Genomic DNA, 16,552 nt, shown 5'->3' on the forward strand with positions numbered 1-16,552 from the left:
TGAAGGGCTAGTCACAGGAACAGAGGATTCTTCCTCTGAAGGTGGTTTGGACACTGGACGTTAGTCCGGAGTAACTACTTTTATCTGTTGAGGCTGGAAGGGATGAATAGAGATTTCCCTGGGAGAGCCCAGCTCCCTAATAGTACAAGGCTGCATGAGATCAGCATGAGGTGGTGTGTTGAGTCTTATCTTCCTCTTCTGCCGATTTGTCAGAATATTCTTAGCCTTCACCGGGGTTGAAGGAAGGCGTTCCAGAAGGAAGGAACCTTATTCTGAGCACGGATCTAGATGGAGATCGCTGTGCTTTACTACCTTGAGTAGCCTTCCTTTTAGGATCAAGACCCCGAAGAGATGAACCTGACTCCGAACTCTCTAGAGGAATTCGAGGAGTAGCCCTGATTTGAGCAAGTCGGGACTGCGTCGGTGGAGGAGCCACACCCAAGGACTTCTTAAGGGTTGAGACCAGGAGGGAAGCTCACCTCCTCTCAGAATGTCTAGGGTTTCCTTAGATAGTCCAGGTGGAGGGGAAAGTCTTCTAAAGGAAAAGAGGGTGCACGAGATGACAGACAATCTCTGGGGTAACAAGGGATCCTCTTTCGATGGACAGGGAAGGACAGTTGCCTACCGTTGGAGGTGGATTAAGCCGGAGGCGGCAGCGGCGAAGATGTTGGGACTGCGCTCGCTCAAATTCTGGTACCCCTACTCATGAATCACTCGCAGAAACCACCAATTCATACGTGAAATTGCACGATTCACGGGTTAACGGGCGAGATTCACAAGCGACAGGTGCCAATCGAGAGGAGGGAGGCCTTGTTGCGCTGGAGAATCTCTGAACTAGGGCAACTCAAAGCATTGGAAAACGTGTCACCGCAGTGGAACGTGTCTGAGAGCGTCGCATAGGCAAGCACTTGAGCTAAAGCGTGCAAGGTAGCAAGGGTGCTGGGGGTAGCTTAACTTGATGTCTTCCTGAGGGTTGTTCAATAAAAAGATCAGGTTCGGTCAGAGGTCGTTGAGGAGAGGTACATGCTGTTGAACGTCGCCTGGTTGTTGAACGCTCAAGTCTACCTTTTTCTCGTGAAGAGGAATGCTTAGGCCTTGATAATGAATACTCCGTTCACGATCGTCAATGTTCTGTTCGTGATCATGAATGCCTAGCTCGTGATCGTGAACTGAGTGAATGTTTAGAGGGTCTAGCTCGTGAATATGAGCGTCGACCTCCTGATTGTGAACGTCGCCCTCGTGAACGTGAAAGCCGGCCTCGTGATTTAGATCATCGAGATCTAAAATGGGAGCGTTCAGATCTAGACCTAGAGCGTGTAGCTCGTGAGCATGAAGTTCGCAATCATGAGCTTCTAGCTCGCGAGTCAGAATGCCTTCTAAAAGAAGAGCACTGAGACCGTAATAACCTTTGGTCTAGTGAGCATGAAGCTCAGGAGTTTGAACGCCTTTACGAGGATGAGCGCAGAGAACATGATGACCTTCGATCTCGAAGAAGATCTTCGGATTGTTGCGAACGACGTCCTGATGAAGATTGTCCCGAAGGACGAGAAGATGGTGTCTCGCCCTTGCAAATGGAATGCTGGCCACTTGAAGATCATCATCGCCTGCCGCCATAAGGAGCTTACCTCGTAAGCTGGAACCGTTCCTGTGGAGAGAAACTGAATGTTGAGGGTTAAGAGATGACGAAGTCCCAAGAAGGCGAGAGGGTTCGTCGTCAGCAGGAGGCCGTTGGAGGGGTGAACGCGAGGGATTGCCTCGTCGACGCGTGGAAGGGCTTGGAGAGGGTGAAAGGTTGACCTCGCACACATCCAGAGCATAAGATGTTGAAGGCTAAGGAGAAGGATCATTCCTAGCGCCACATTGATGGAGTTGCAGCAACGCTTCGTTCGAAGGGGGAGCAGAAACCCCGAAAGACAGCCCACCTGAAACATATCTGCAGGTGAAAGTGGTTCCCCAGCAGCTAGAGGTGAAGGTGCTCCACTAGGAAAAGCAACAATACCCCCAGTACCCTGAGATTTCCATGGAGTTGTCAGGTCTGAGCTCCTTCTCAATCGCCCCCACAAAGAAAGGCAAGCGAGGAGGAGCTTCGGGAAGAGATTTGTGTGCGTGAAGAAGAGGTTAGCATTTTCCTCGTCCCAGAGGGTGAAATATCAAGCTTAGCCTTCTTCCTGCGCACAAATTTCTCCCATGGGAGGCAGGCCACTCCCTACACTCGTCTCAGGGCGAGCCCTGCTCACAGCGATGGCCCCTGTACGTTGGACACAAGGAATGAGGGTTGTTATCAACCGACAACATGAAGGCACTGCAAGCGGTGCCCTCGCAATCAGGACACGTTCACATTGGAGTGTCGGGGAAGAAGCACAATCACACCTGGGAGAGAAAAAAAAAAAGTGGCGTAATTCACTGATGCATGGATAAATATGGGTGGCTGGGTACCCACCAAGCCACCCCCTGCCTACCCACTAAAGTGGTTAGGCAGGGTTACCACCTCGCACTTTGTCTAATGACTACCTACCATGTCCACCAAAAGATAATCCACATAAATAACGTAAGGTTTGTTTGTCTGGGAACAAATGAATTTTCAGACTTGGATACGAGTGATCCCTGAATATATAAATTGACCATATAATCTGACAACTATGGGAGACAGGTTGACACTTTTTGACATAAGTTTTTTCTAAGCAACTGAAAACATCCCTCCACAACTTCTTTATTTGTAGTATTTCTTCTGTTCAAACTCATCAAATCTTTGTGGTTAATACTTATCAAAGTTACCTCTATTTTTGTCAAATTTCCATGTCCTTCCTGCGTATGTATAAGAAGACCTAGGAAAGCATTATAAAACTTAGCTAAGAATATTGTACTGACATTATACTTCTATTTGCGATTTGTGAAATTATCTATTAACTTGATTCTTTCTTACTGAAAACCATACCTGCTTCTCTTTCCATTGCACTAATAGGATAAAAAAACCTTTTCAGTTTTTTACAATATGCTGCTCCAGCCTTCTTAGTTATTCTCTTGATACACATTGGTCATACAAAATTTATCATCACCATAACATGTTTCAATCCTAATCTTGGTATCCCATTTGTTATGAACAATGCAAACTACAGTACCAAGTTCAACTCCAGCACTTACATTTTCCATTAAAATGAAGGTTTCTCTCAAGAGGTTATTATTATCTCAAAAGGTAACTTTTGACTCGACCAATCTTCCGATTTGGATGGCTACCAATCTATTGAATGTGAAATTCTTTAATTTCTAGTACTCATTATCTACAGAGAAGAAAATATTCATGATAATAAAATTTCTATTCTAGTATTCATAACTTACAACGAAAAAAATATTCTTAATATTAAAATTTATAAGTACGTATAGGAATTCAAATAAACAAAATATGCATTACGTACCTTTCTTTATGTCCTCTAATGCCTTTAATCCCCATCCCCTTTCATCAGTTCTAAATGAACGGACATTGGCATATTGTCGTTTCTGAAAACGTTGATTACCACATTTATCTCCTGCACCACAAACTTCTCTAACACATTCAAACATCAGCATCCTGAAAAATCATAAATTATATGTACATATACACAATATATATATATATATATATATATATATATATATATATATATATATATATATATATATATATATATATCAATAATCCCTAATACTAGTGGTATTTAGAACTGGGGGTACTCTCAGGCACACTATTCTATTTTTTCTTCCTCTCATTATATATACATATATATATATATATATATATATATATATATATATATATATATATATATATATATATATATATATATATATACAGTATATATATATATATATATATATATATATATATATATATATATATATATATATCAATAATCCCTAATACTAGCGGTATTTAAAACGGGGTACACTCGGGCACACTATTCTATCTAAATTCTATTCCTCTTGTTTTGTTAAAGATGCTATAGTTTAATTAGGAAATATTTGAATGTCCTCGATTCCTTTCCCCACAGGGCTATTTTCCTTGTTGGAGCCCCTGGGCTTATAGCATCCTGCCTTTCCAACTAGACATGGAAGCTACCAATGAGAACTTCCAGCTGTTCTCTTCAGATGAAGAGGAAGATCTGTCATCATCAGATGAAGATGGGGATCTAATGATAACTAACTAATCCTGCTCTCTATAGTGCTAGTAAACAGAGTATAATATGTTTACATGATTTTGATTCTACATACTATATTCATTTACTTATAAATGTTTAAGGTTTATCTATTTTTGTAACCCTCCCAAAGAATAAACTACGAGAGCAGATATACTTGAACATGTAAAATCTTACTTTGATAATAAGGAACTAGAGTTGAAAAATTGATGTGGCTGAATAACAAATGGGACTCCTGCCATGCTAGGCAGTCAGTCAGGAATTAAGACTTGAATTAAAGATGTTAACAGTAAGACAAAGCACATGCAAGCTTCAGCAGTCAAGACACTATCTACCAAGCAAAAAGAGGTGCTTAATGCCACAGTATAAATGGTCAACTTTGTAAAGTTCTCTCAATACTAGACAATTTAGACTTTGATGGTTACATCATGGAAATATTGTGCAGGGAGTTTTGAGCAGCAGTATTATTATTATTCTTATCATTATTATTTTCATTTTTATTATTATTATTATCATTATTACTTGATAAGTTACAACCTGAGTTAGAAAAGCAGAATGCTATAAGCCAAGGGGCCCAAACAGGAAAAATAGCCCAGTGAGGGAAGGAAACAGAAAAAATATATTAAGAACAGCAACAACATTAAAATAAATAATCCCTATATAAACTATACAAACTTCAACAAAACAAGAGGAAGAGAAATTAGATAAAGTGTGCCTGAGTGTACCCTCAAGCAAGAGAACTCTAACCAAGACAGTGGAAGATCATGGTACAGAGGCTATGACACTACCCAAGACTACAAAACAATGGATTGAATTTGGAGTGTCCTCTTCCTATAAGAGCTGATTACCATACCTAAAGTCTCTCTCCTACCCTTACCAAGAGGAAAGTAGCCACTGAAAATACAGTGCAGTAGTTAACCCATTGGATTAAGATGAATTGTTTGGTAATTTCAGTGTTGTCAGGTGTATAAGGACAGAGGAGAATCTGTAAAGAATAGGCAGACTATTTGGTTTATGTATAGGCAAAGGGAAAATGAACCATAACCAGAGAGAAGGCTCCAATATAGTACTAGTAATGTTTGGCTAGTCAAAGGACCCCATAACTCTCTAGTGGTAGTATCTCAAAGGGTGGCTGGTGCCCTAACCAACCTACAATACTTAATGAATTGAAAGAATTCTTTAGCTGTAATGACAGGAAGGAATCTCAGATTTGTTATGCAAAGCCGACTGATCAAAAGTGGGTCACTTACCTTGCCTACCTGGTTAACATATTTACATGCCTAATATTCTAAACAAGTCTTTGCTAGGAGCTCATGCTATTGTCACACACATTGTTGATAAGGTGAAAAGCTTTCAAATTAAACTAAAACTGTGGGAAAAGGTAAGAAGAGGAAATTTTGATGTTATAACAACTTGCTTGACACGCAAGACACCTCTGCTACATATCAGATGGCAAATCTAATAGTTGAACATTCTTCCTCACCGCAAAATGAAATAAAGATATACTTTCCAGACGTCTCAGGTTAATTTAAAGCCGAGCTAATTTTCATACAGGTATTGCTCCCGCTTATGAAGCCATCCAAGAAGAGTTTATTGACAGTGCAAATGATTCCGATGCCTTTTATCTTCATGAGAAAAAATCCTTAGTCAGATTTGTGTGTGAAATTGAAAGCCATAAACTCATGTCGCAGAGGAGCCTCTTTACACTCTGTTACTTTTCCCATCAACATATTCACATGAAGCTGGGTTTTCTAGCTTACTGGTCATAAAATCAAATGCTAGATCTTGACTGAATATGGAAGTCGACCTTTGATGTAGTTTAGCAAAATTTGATCCTCAGCTGACTAAACTATTTGAGGAAAACCAGTTCCAGGCATCTCATTAATTCACATGGCAGATGTAATAATGAAGTAGTCTTTTGTTTCTTGAGCTCTTTTTCCCCAATCATAAAATTTACTCCACAGCCAGTTAAAGATTTGATTGTTTTTTTTTTCTTAAATTAATTGTTTATGCATACTATAATGATGGTTATGACAGGCAAGTTATTAAGTTACTTCAATGAAATATACAAATGTTCACAAGGAAACACTGTGTACACTTTTTTTTTTTTTTTACCGATCACAAAAGGATGGCGGTACATGGCAGACCAAACAAATACCTGAAAGGGTACGTGGAGACATATAGGTTGATTGATTGATTTATTTGGAGTTTTCTGGCATCCTGACATCCAAGATCATTACGCAGATATCATTTGTAATTAATAGAAAATAAAAATAAATTTTATTTGAACCAATAAAAGCAAAGGTATCCTAACAAAAGTTAAATAGCTTTCGGAATACCTGTTTCTGAAATAAATCTAAAAATACCGCTAGCATAGTCTGATACATCATGTCCAAGAATCTTGGCAAGGATGAACCTGCCATCCTCACCTAGAGCCTTAAAACAGATATCTATTTCTTAAGTTGCTAAAAGTGGGACATTCGATCAACAAATGCTTCACTGTCAAGGGGACCAAACAGTTATTGGAATATGACTGGTGTTGGCCAATCATTAGCAACTCGTGTATCAACCGAGTGTGACCAATGAGGAGATGACAAAGAGTAGTCTCCCACTTTTGGGGCATCATGCTATACCTCCAAGGAGATATAGCATTTGTTATTTCTCTCACCTTATTTTCTACTAAACTATCCCAATGCTGTTGACTATTATAAAGCAAATTCTCAATGCTAGGTACAAATTAATTACAGAGGAAAGGATACCTTCTTGGTAGTAACTGAGCTGCAGCTTTCTTTGCTAGTAAATCTGCTTTCTTATTTCTCGGTACACCTGTGTGTGCTGGAACATAGCAAAATTGGACTGTTATACCTTTCAGCCCAATAATAAAAAGGCACTCTAAAATCTTTAAACCTAAAGGGTTACTGGAACTATAAACTTCTATAGCTTGTAAGACACTTCTTGCATTGCTAAAAATGGGAAAATTGCCCTCCTCTTTTAATGCTATTTTTTCAATAATGGTTAGTATGCCATAAAATTTGGCAGTAAATATAGATGATGCTAGAGGAAGTGCACCTCTGTAATTAAAAGTACTACTATATACTCCAAATCCAACGTTAGCATCAGATTTGGAGCCATCAGTACATATAAAAGTTGATTCCCTATGTTCTTCAACATGTTCCAAGTCAATCTTGTTCTTTTTTATCCCAATAAAATATCTACAGAAAGATATGTCTGGTAATTTCCATGTAGGGGTTGGTGATATCATAAATGGAAGAACTATTTCCTGCTATATAAGGTTGAGGATATTGTGGGTACAACTCAAAATACGTTGAATGCCTTGCAAGGTTTGCAAGAATCAAGAAATCTTTACAACCTAAACCAATACCAAACAATAGGAAACTTTCGATAAAGGCAATTCTCCAGCGTCAACAAGGCGGCTTGGGATAGGTAAGGTTCTAAAGGCTTCTGAGGGTAATCTGATACCAGTATGATGTATAGTATTTAAAATCTTCAATGGGCTTGGGCTGGCTGAGGAATATATTTCACATCCATAAATAATTTTTGAAAAAATCAAGGCCTTATACAGCTTAAAATTAGTTTTGCAGTCTGCTCCCCATGATGTGTGGGACAGGACTTTTAAAAGATTTAAGAGAATCAAGACATTTAACTTTTAAGGCTTTCAAGTGAGGAACACATGACAGCCTGCAATTAATTATCAATACTAAAAATTTAGCTTCACTTACACACAGGATCTGTTGACTTTTGATGAACATATCAGGGTCTGGATGTACTCCTCGAATACGATAGAAATGGAGTTATTTATGCTTACTATATTGATGGTTATGGGGCTAATTCACTAAGATATACAAATGTTCACAAGGAAATGCTTTGTGTGCACATTTTTTTTTGTCACTTATCACAAAAGGATGGTGGTATATGGCTGACATCATGAGTACCTAAATGGGTACGTGGAGACAGGTTGAAAACCTCTGCCCTATACGTTCTGCCAAAGCCAAACCAAGCAAGAACAGTCTTCAGTACCAGATCCTCATCAGACATGTGTTTTATGGACCTGGGAACTTTGGTTACATTCAATGTGGAATGTTTAATTTCCAGAGGAGGACAGGACTATTCAAAACTACTCCTCAATATTGAAAGTTCCAACAAAGAGGAAAGATTTACTCCCGCAAATCTGAAGACTTGGGTTAAAGCTGAGAGACAGCTTTTTACTGCTGTGACTGAAAGGAGGTTCTCTTTTTGCAGGAAAAGAAGGATGTCATCAATTAAGAAAATAGAAGCTCTGATAGGAGAGGTTCCCCTTCGACGACATTTACCACAAAAGATTGTTCATGGTGGATCTATGAAGATACCCTGACATTTCCTGTGCAGTGTATCTTGCTCTGCGATGGTAGATAACCTCCAACCATGAAGTGACAAGGACGTAAATAGGTTGTGGTATCTCTGCAGGTGGTTGACACATAAGATTGGCCCATTGAGGAAAAACTCTCGAAGTCTTGGTCAATAACATGATACCACCTGGGAGCTACCAACATCATCCTTAGGTTTTGGGTTGCTCATACCATTTGATTATGCTGCGAGTCAGGCAAAATGGCAGAAAAGCATGAACTTCTTATTTGTCCCATGGATTTTGAAAGGCATCTTGTGCCGCTGCGATCCTTAACTGCTGAAGAACACACCAATAGCTTGTTGTTCACCATTGTTGCAAACGGTCAATCATTGGCGAACCACACAAAGTAAAAATTTCTTTGCTGCTTGAGGATGAAGAGACCAATCTGACCCTACCATCTGTCCCAGATGACTGAGTTTGTCAGTGATTACATTTCATTTGCCTGAAATAAATCTCTCCCAAGTTCAACTCCATTCTCCAATGTTCATTCATTAGCTCATATTGCCAACTAGCAAAAACCAAGATGTACCTACTTGTTTGCTGATGTATGCCACAACAGTAATGTTGTGGCTAATCAACATTTTTGAGCGGCCTACTAGGCACTTTTGAAATTATTGCAATGCTAATAGTTGCCTTCACTACCAGCAAGATAATGTGTCAGTTCTTTTTTAATTGGGATCAGTGGCTTGCCACCATCAGATTCAACAGATGGGCTCTCCAACCTTTTTTGGGGGCATCTGGAAACAGTGACAGGTCAGGGGGAAGGTTTTCTAATTGGACCACTTTCCAGAGATTCTTATCCTCTAACCAACAGTAAAGGTCTGATCTTACCTCATGATCCACAGGAACTAGATGGTAGTGTGTGTGTGTGTGTGTGTGTTCCAGTTCCAGTCCCTCTTGAGACATTACTGGAGAATGAGTGTGTAGTTGACCAAGAGGAACCAGGTTTTCCAGGGACTACAAATGACCCCACAGTTGTTGTCATCGTCATGCTGGGAGATGCTGCTGATGGAGGAAGGGGCGAGTTATCCTCTCGAGTCTGGCAACCTGGTCTCTGAGAACGCCCTTCCTACCACTGTATCTATGTGCATCCCTATGTATATCAATGTAAAAGAAATACTGTTTAAGAAAAATATAAAATCTTTTAAATTATTTTATATGTAATTGTATTATTTTACTATTCATTGGTTGTTTTAGAAATTTAGTTAGCTCATGTCCATTATCACAAAAAATTCTTTTCTTTGTTTTCTTAGCAAGTGGGTGGCGATGAAACCCTACACCCAGCAGGGCTTTTAAAGATAAATTAGATTTATAACAAAACCTGAACTGTAGTATAAGGAAGAGCTGTCACCTGAATATTGAGATCTTTGTTTCTTGTGGTATTTACAAGGATTTAATGTGTTGCCGTTGGACGTAAATATAGGGTAAATGTAGGGTGATATCCTTTCTCATTGAAAGTGTTTACTTGCTGACTGTACTCTTATATAAATTCAAGCTGCACTTTATAAAACACAAGTAAACAATCAAGGGAAATAGACTTTGCCTACATGAGTGTAGTTTGTAATGTGCAAAACCTATAGTTAGTTAGCTTCTGTATAACGTCTGTGTTGTTCAGCATACAAAGATAATAAAATAAAAGTACAATTGCCTTTGACTCCCATGTAAAGCATTATGCATGCACTTGAATTTTCATAATGAAAGAAACTCCCAAGTGTGAGTAAATTTGACGGGACAATATTATTGTGAATTGGCCCTGTCTGTGATGAAATGATGCTTGTGGAGAATGTTTATTCTTCTAGTAAGTTTGTACGAGGAGGAGGACAATCATATGATGCACACACACATATATACTAAGACTTAAACTTTTGTGAGTAATGTTTTTTTCACTAAATGTATGGCTTACTGAATAACCTGTTCCTGGGGACTTTGTACTGTATTGATATGGGGATGTCCAACATGAACATTTCTTGGTTTATATTAAATTTTCCTTTACAATACAGATTTTGAATTGAAATTGTAGTTTCAAATATTCATGTATTGGGTCAACCCAGTTTTTTTTTTTTTTTGGAAATCATTTTTTTTTCCTTCAATTCACTTCCTCCCACACAGTGTCCTGTCCAGAAGGGCTAGAGTTAATTTCAAGTTTTTCTCCTAATGTTAATAAGGTTTACTGAAACTTGAAACAAATCATACCTGGAATGCACACTGCTTTATTTATATAGAACTCAGAACAGAATACTGTGGAGAGAGACGATATACTCAAGATAAAATAATAGGGAAGTAAGGTTCTAGTTGGGTCCCCTTGCCCAGTATAAAATCAAGGGGTGGTGCCCAGTGGCCAGTTCATCCGATTGCTTACTTTTTGCCCACATCTTTGGGCATTCCACCGTGTTTAATTGTGTAGTGAAACGGAGTGTGGTCAGCATTCGGACACTAAGCAGTTTGCATGCTACATCTGGCCACAGTCCGCAAACCACTACATCGTCGTCTTCTTGGGTGTGAGGCTGGACTTCTCCCTATTTATTACTATCTGGCAAAGGGCAAAAAACCTGTACCAATGTCAGAGGAGTATCCTCTCTGAGTTTGAAAGGACTAGCCTATTGTCCAGGTACCTAGGTAACCTGAACCTGTTGAAAACTGAAGGAACTTTTTTGATGACTGATGGACACAGATCTGAAAGTAGGAAGTAGGCTGGCAAAGGCACCAGCTACCCATTGAGATACTATTGCTAGAGTTACTGACTCCTTTGACTGTCAGATAGTACTACATTGGATTCCTCTCTGGTTACAGATCATTTTTCCTTTGCTTACTTGTATACCAAATAGTCTGACACACACTTTAAACATTATCCTCTTTCCTCATACACCTGACAACAGTAAGATGACAGAAAAATTCTTCTTCACTCAAGGGATTAACCACTACACTGTAACTTTTCAGTGGCTACTTTTCACTTGGTAAGATTAAAAGAGACCCTCTAGCTATAAGCCACTCTTCTAAAGGAACATTCGAAAATCAAACCATTGTTCTCTAGACATGGGCAGTGCAAAAGCCTATGTACCATGGTCTTCAGGTGTCTCAAGTTAGAGTTCCCTTGCTTGAGGGTACAATCAGGCATAATGTTTCCTTATTTCCTTTCCAAACTGGGCGATTTTTGCTATAAGAGCCCTTAGACTTCCAGCATCCTTCTTTTTCCAACTAGGCTCGTAGTTAACTAATAATAATAATATTAATAGTCATGGATAGTGACATAGCCTCTGTACCATAATCTTCCACTGTTTTGGGTAAGAGTTCCCTTGCTTGGGTGTATACTTAGACATATTATTCAATGTTTCCTCATTTCCTTTCCTCACTGGGCTATTTTTTCTGATGAAGCCCTTTGCCTTATGGCAATCTGCTTTTCCAAGTAGGGTTGTAGCATAGGTAGTTATGATGATGATGATGATAAATCTTTCAAATCTATTAAAATTTACAGAGAAATGGCACTGTAGAGTTGCCAACTACGAAAGGTTGTAAAATTCTCAATTTCTTTATTTTTATCAAAAACCTGCTTAGCTAATAATAGGGTATGCCATACCACTTAGTCAGGCATCTTTTTACAAGAGTTCTCCCTTCACGATTTCACTTAGACGCAACACAGAGCCACAGTATCTATTAAACAGAGAATCAAATTTTCGAGATAAAAACTCTCGCGTCGCAATGAATTCAAATAGCATGAGCTCCTTTACACTGGGCATGCTTCGCACCGCTTACTTCTCTCCACCCAGCTCGTCCAAGTTCTCGCTGTACACTGCATATCTATTTACTGTGGTAAAACATTACAGCTATATTTGAAATAAATTGGATTTTAATTACACTGGTATGTCACCTAACTGCATCCAATAATAAAGCAAGTAATATGCACATTTTAGTATCGTATTTGTAAATAAAAGCATTGTTTACGTTTACTTTCCAAATCAGCTGATCAAACCTGCGTGGTCCGCCGTCTGTAACCTGTGTTCGGATCAAATAACTCTGTTATCATTATGTATGCTTCTGTAGGATATTTCATATTTCCTAAAAGAAACAATTATTACCAAGACATTAATGTTATGTTTATAAAATAAACTGTATTTCTGTTTAAGAAAGTATAAAAATAAAACAACTTGTGAGGTTTAATGTTTACAACTTGATATATTCTCCTCTCTCTCTTTCCCTTAACTTCTTCCTCCTTTCATTCAATATTTTCCACTATACTTTAACTGCATTAATATTAACGTAAGATTCTCTATAGACGAATTTATCAAGTAAAAGCAACACTTTCTAAGCCTTCCCAACACTCACTAACATAACTAAAGTCTCTCACCCTTTCATTTCCTTAAATTTTTGCGTTCGTTACTTTATTCTTTATATAACAAATTTTAAATTTTATGAATCATTTTATTTTCATTACATTCATTTCCTTTTACTGTATATCCTTATTCCTTTTCCCATCACTTTTACTTGATATTTCCCCCCTATATCTGCACTAATACTTTCACTTTAACGTAAGATTTTGTGTAGACAAATTTATCGAGTAAAAGAAAAACTTTCCTTGCCTTCCCAACACTCACTAACGTAACCCAAGTCTCTCAAACTTTTATATCCTTCAATTTTCGCGTTCTTGTTACTTTATTCTTTCTATAGCAAATTTCATCTATCATTTTCATTCCAGTATTCCTCTCATTCCCTTTTTCCTTTTCCCATCCATTTTATTCGATATTTCCAACTACTGTATACTTTATCTGCGCTAAAATTTCTATATTAGCCTAAGATTACAATCAAACTTCGTCTGCCCTGTCGCCTCTCCCCTTCCCCTCCCGCCTCTCCCCTTCCCCTCCTGCCTCCCCTCCTTCCCGCTCGCTCTCGTTGACTCGTCATGTAATCTACTCCTCTGCTTCATAATTCTTCGTCAGACGATTTTTTTTTCTTTGTGCTCTGCTCCACACATTCCCCAACTATTCGTTCCCTTCTCTTTATCTCACCTTACTACCTTCTGCCTTACGTTCCTTTTCCCTTTCATGTTTTCCTAATTCTTTTCCTTATGTTTTCCTTGTAATTTTCCTTACCAAATCCTTTTCATGAACAGTTCTACCTCTTCTAGCAGCCATTTTTGCCCTCATTCCCCTATTTTGCTCATGTCTCATAAATCATTACCCTTTTAACACCTGCAACCTTCCTCCCACCCTCTCCACTGGGTACCTTAGATCACCCACCCTCCCTCTCACCCAACACGCACTCATTCACATTCTAATCCTACTGCTTTAGTTTTTCGGTTTTTCTATAACAGGTTTTTATTCTTTCCTTCTTTCATTTATTAGCTCTCTCATTTAGCTATTACTATATTCTATTAACTTATTTCCTTAACTTTTCCTTTCCGTGATCTTTGACTCCCACGGGACTTTCTGCTCTAACACTTTCTCTCCCACTGACAGAATTTGTCGTAATTGAAATACAAACAAATCAGCTGTTTTTTGTTCTGGAGAGAGAGAGAGAGAGAGAGAGAGAGAGAGAGAGAGAGAGAGAGAGAGAGAGAGAGAGAAATCAGCTGTTACAATCGAATGGCATGTTTTAGTTTGTTTCTTGTACCACTTGAAGCGAGAGATTGCTCACCACAACTAACATTATAGTCATGTTAATTTCATTCTTAAACTCAGGTTGCCAAAAGTGAACTAAGATTTTATTTATGAGAGAGAGAGAGAGAGAGAGAGAGAGAGAGAGAGAGAGAGAGAGAGAGAGAGAGAGAGAGAGAGAGAGAGAGAGAGAGAGAGTTTTTTTTTATATACTGTAAACTATACAAAAACAAACAAACCCAGCTTGTGTGAAAACTTTGAACACTCGCAGGGAAAAATAAAGCTTTTATATAAACTGTACTAAACAAAAATAATGTTTTAATAGACCATCATTAAAATTATCGAAAGGTTAAAGATAAAAGGTTGCTCAGAAGGTAACCAAAACTATTTAAACTTCGTCAGCTGGAATCTCATAGTTAAAAGTTAATTTCATTGTTGATTTGGAATTTTTCCTCAAATAGGCTATTTATTATCGAATTATGTTAATAAAATGTAAGGTAAATATTGTTTGGTTATTTTTATCATGAGGCACCATACCTAGGCCTACCAATGTACAGTGGTACCTCTACATACGAATTTAATTCGTTCCACAACCAACTTCGGATGTAGAAAATGTTCGGAAGTAGAAACGAATTTTCCCATAAGAATACATGGTAATTCATTTAATTCGTTCCTCAGCCTAAAAACCCATAATAAATCCTGAATAAATGGCTACACATAAGTACACATAACAATAACATAACTGCATAATATGAAAGAAGCATGTAAAAAAGATAATTATAAAGAATAAATAAAAAATGTGTTTCATTGCCACTTTACCTTAGAGACAGGCCAACGCAGGTGTAGGATTTGCTACGCCAGGAGGAGACGGACGATCGGCGAGAAGGTAGACATGGTGTTAACATGTTCTTTAAACAAATACTCTCTCTCTCTCTCTCTCTTGTTGTTCTTCTTCACTGTTAGTGTTAGAGACGTCTATTAATTTTTTCTGTGAGAGAGAGAGAGAGAGAGAGAGAGAGAGAGAGAGAGAGAAGAGAGAGAGAGAGAGAGAGAGAGAGAGAGAGATTAAACAAAAATGTGTTGTGTACATATGATTTTTAACAACGTTAACGAGTTGAAAGACAGTTAAATGTAACTAAGAAAGTAATATCAGCGAATCTGAATTCCTTTATTAACTAAAACAAATATTGATACAAACACACTCGTGTGCGTATGCGCAAACACACACACACGCACGAGGAGACACGATCGGCGAGGAGGTAGAGATGGTGACTGCGATAACATACCGTAACTTACACAACGGAAATTCTAAATCTAACTTAGCTTATTTATTTTTCTTTTTTTATATATATATTTCATATTTTTTACATTTTTTTTCTTTTGATTTTTTATTTTCATCACTTTCAGTGACGAGTTACGCTATGTTATCGCAGTCACCATCTCTACCTCCTCCCCGACCGTCTCCCGTCTCTCTTACTGCGTAGCAATTCTTGCATCTGTGTGTGTTTGTGCATACGCACACGAGTGTGTTTGTATCAATATTTGTTTTAGTTAATAAAGGAATTCAGATTAGCTGTTATTACTTTCTTAGTTACATTTAATAGTTTTTCAACGTTGACGCTGTTAAAAATCATATGTACTCTAAACACATTTTTGTTTAATCTCTTTCTCTCTCTCTCGGAAAAAAAAATATGACGTATCTAACACTATAACAGCGAAGAAGAACGAGAGAGAGAGAGAGAGAGAGAGAGAGAGAGAGAGAGATTTTATTTAAAGAACATGTTAATGCTATGTTTAGAGAGAAACAGAAAAAGAGAGAAGTCTTATTTAAAAGAGCTTGTTAATGCTATCTTGGTTTTCTTTACTTCACTTTTTTCTTTCTTTCTGTTCATCACGCTGGCCCTTCTCACAAATGATCGTTGCCAACAATCTCTTTGTCCTTTATCCCTATCAACAAAAGGCGTTCTATCTCTTCCAGGGTATTGCTATGATGTCTTGTAATAATGGTGATCCCCTTCGATGGTTATTTGCTTTAATGGCTGCCTTCAGCTTGATGATCCTCGAGATCATAGGCCTATTCTGGCCATATTGTTTAGCCATACAGTATCACTCACATGCACACTGCTCTCATGTTTTTCTATAATTTCTTGCTTCAATTCTAATGAAAGAATTGCCTTCTTCCTGTACTGAAACTTAGCTTCTTAGGCACCATGATTATAGGTAAAATACAAAAAGGAAATGAGAAAAGGAAGATAATAAGCACTGTTAATAAGACCAAACAGAGGACAACCACACGATACACACAAGAACAGAGAACTGAGCACTCGACGCTCAATGGCGTAATGTTTACTTTGTATGTTGGAGCAACACTTCGGATGTCGAGGCAGAAA

The 16,552-nt window shown here is 38.2% G+C and overlaps 1 protein-coding gene across 3 annotated transcripts in view; it reads right to left on the reverse strand.

The window, feature by feature from the left end:
* Positions 1-16,552, reverse strand: part of LOC137615274 (histone-lysine N-methyltransferase NSD2-like) — a 521,040-nt gene that overhangs the window by 126,661 nt on the left and 377,827 nt on the right. For all 3 annotated transcript variants that reach the window (XM_068345003.1, XM_068345002.1, XM_068345001.1), the window contains exon 15: positions 3,414-3,565. In XM_068345003.1, coding sequence (XP_068201104.1) covers positions 3,414-3,565 — 152 coding nt within the window. The remainder of the gene's footprint in view (positions 1-3,413; positions 3,566-16,552) is intronic.

Source organism: Palaemon carinicauda, chromosome 21 (assembly GCF_036898095.1).
Source record: "Palaemon carinicauda isolate YSFRI2023 chromosome 21, ASM3689809v2, whole genome shotgun sequence".
NCBI lineage: Eukaryota > Metazoa > Arthropoda > Malacostraca > Decapoda > Palaemonidae > Palaemon > Palaemon carinicauda.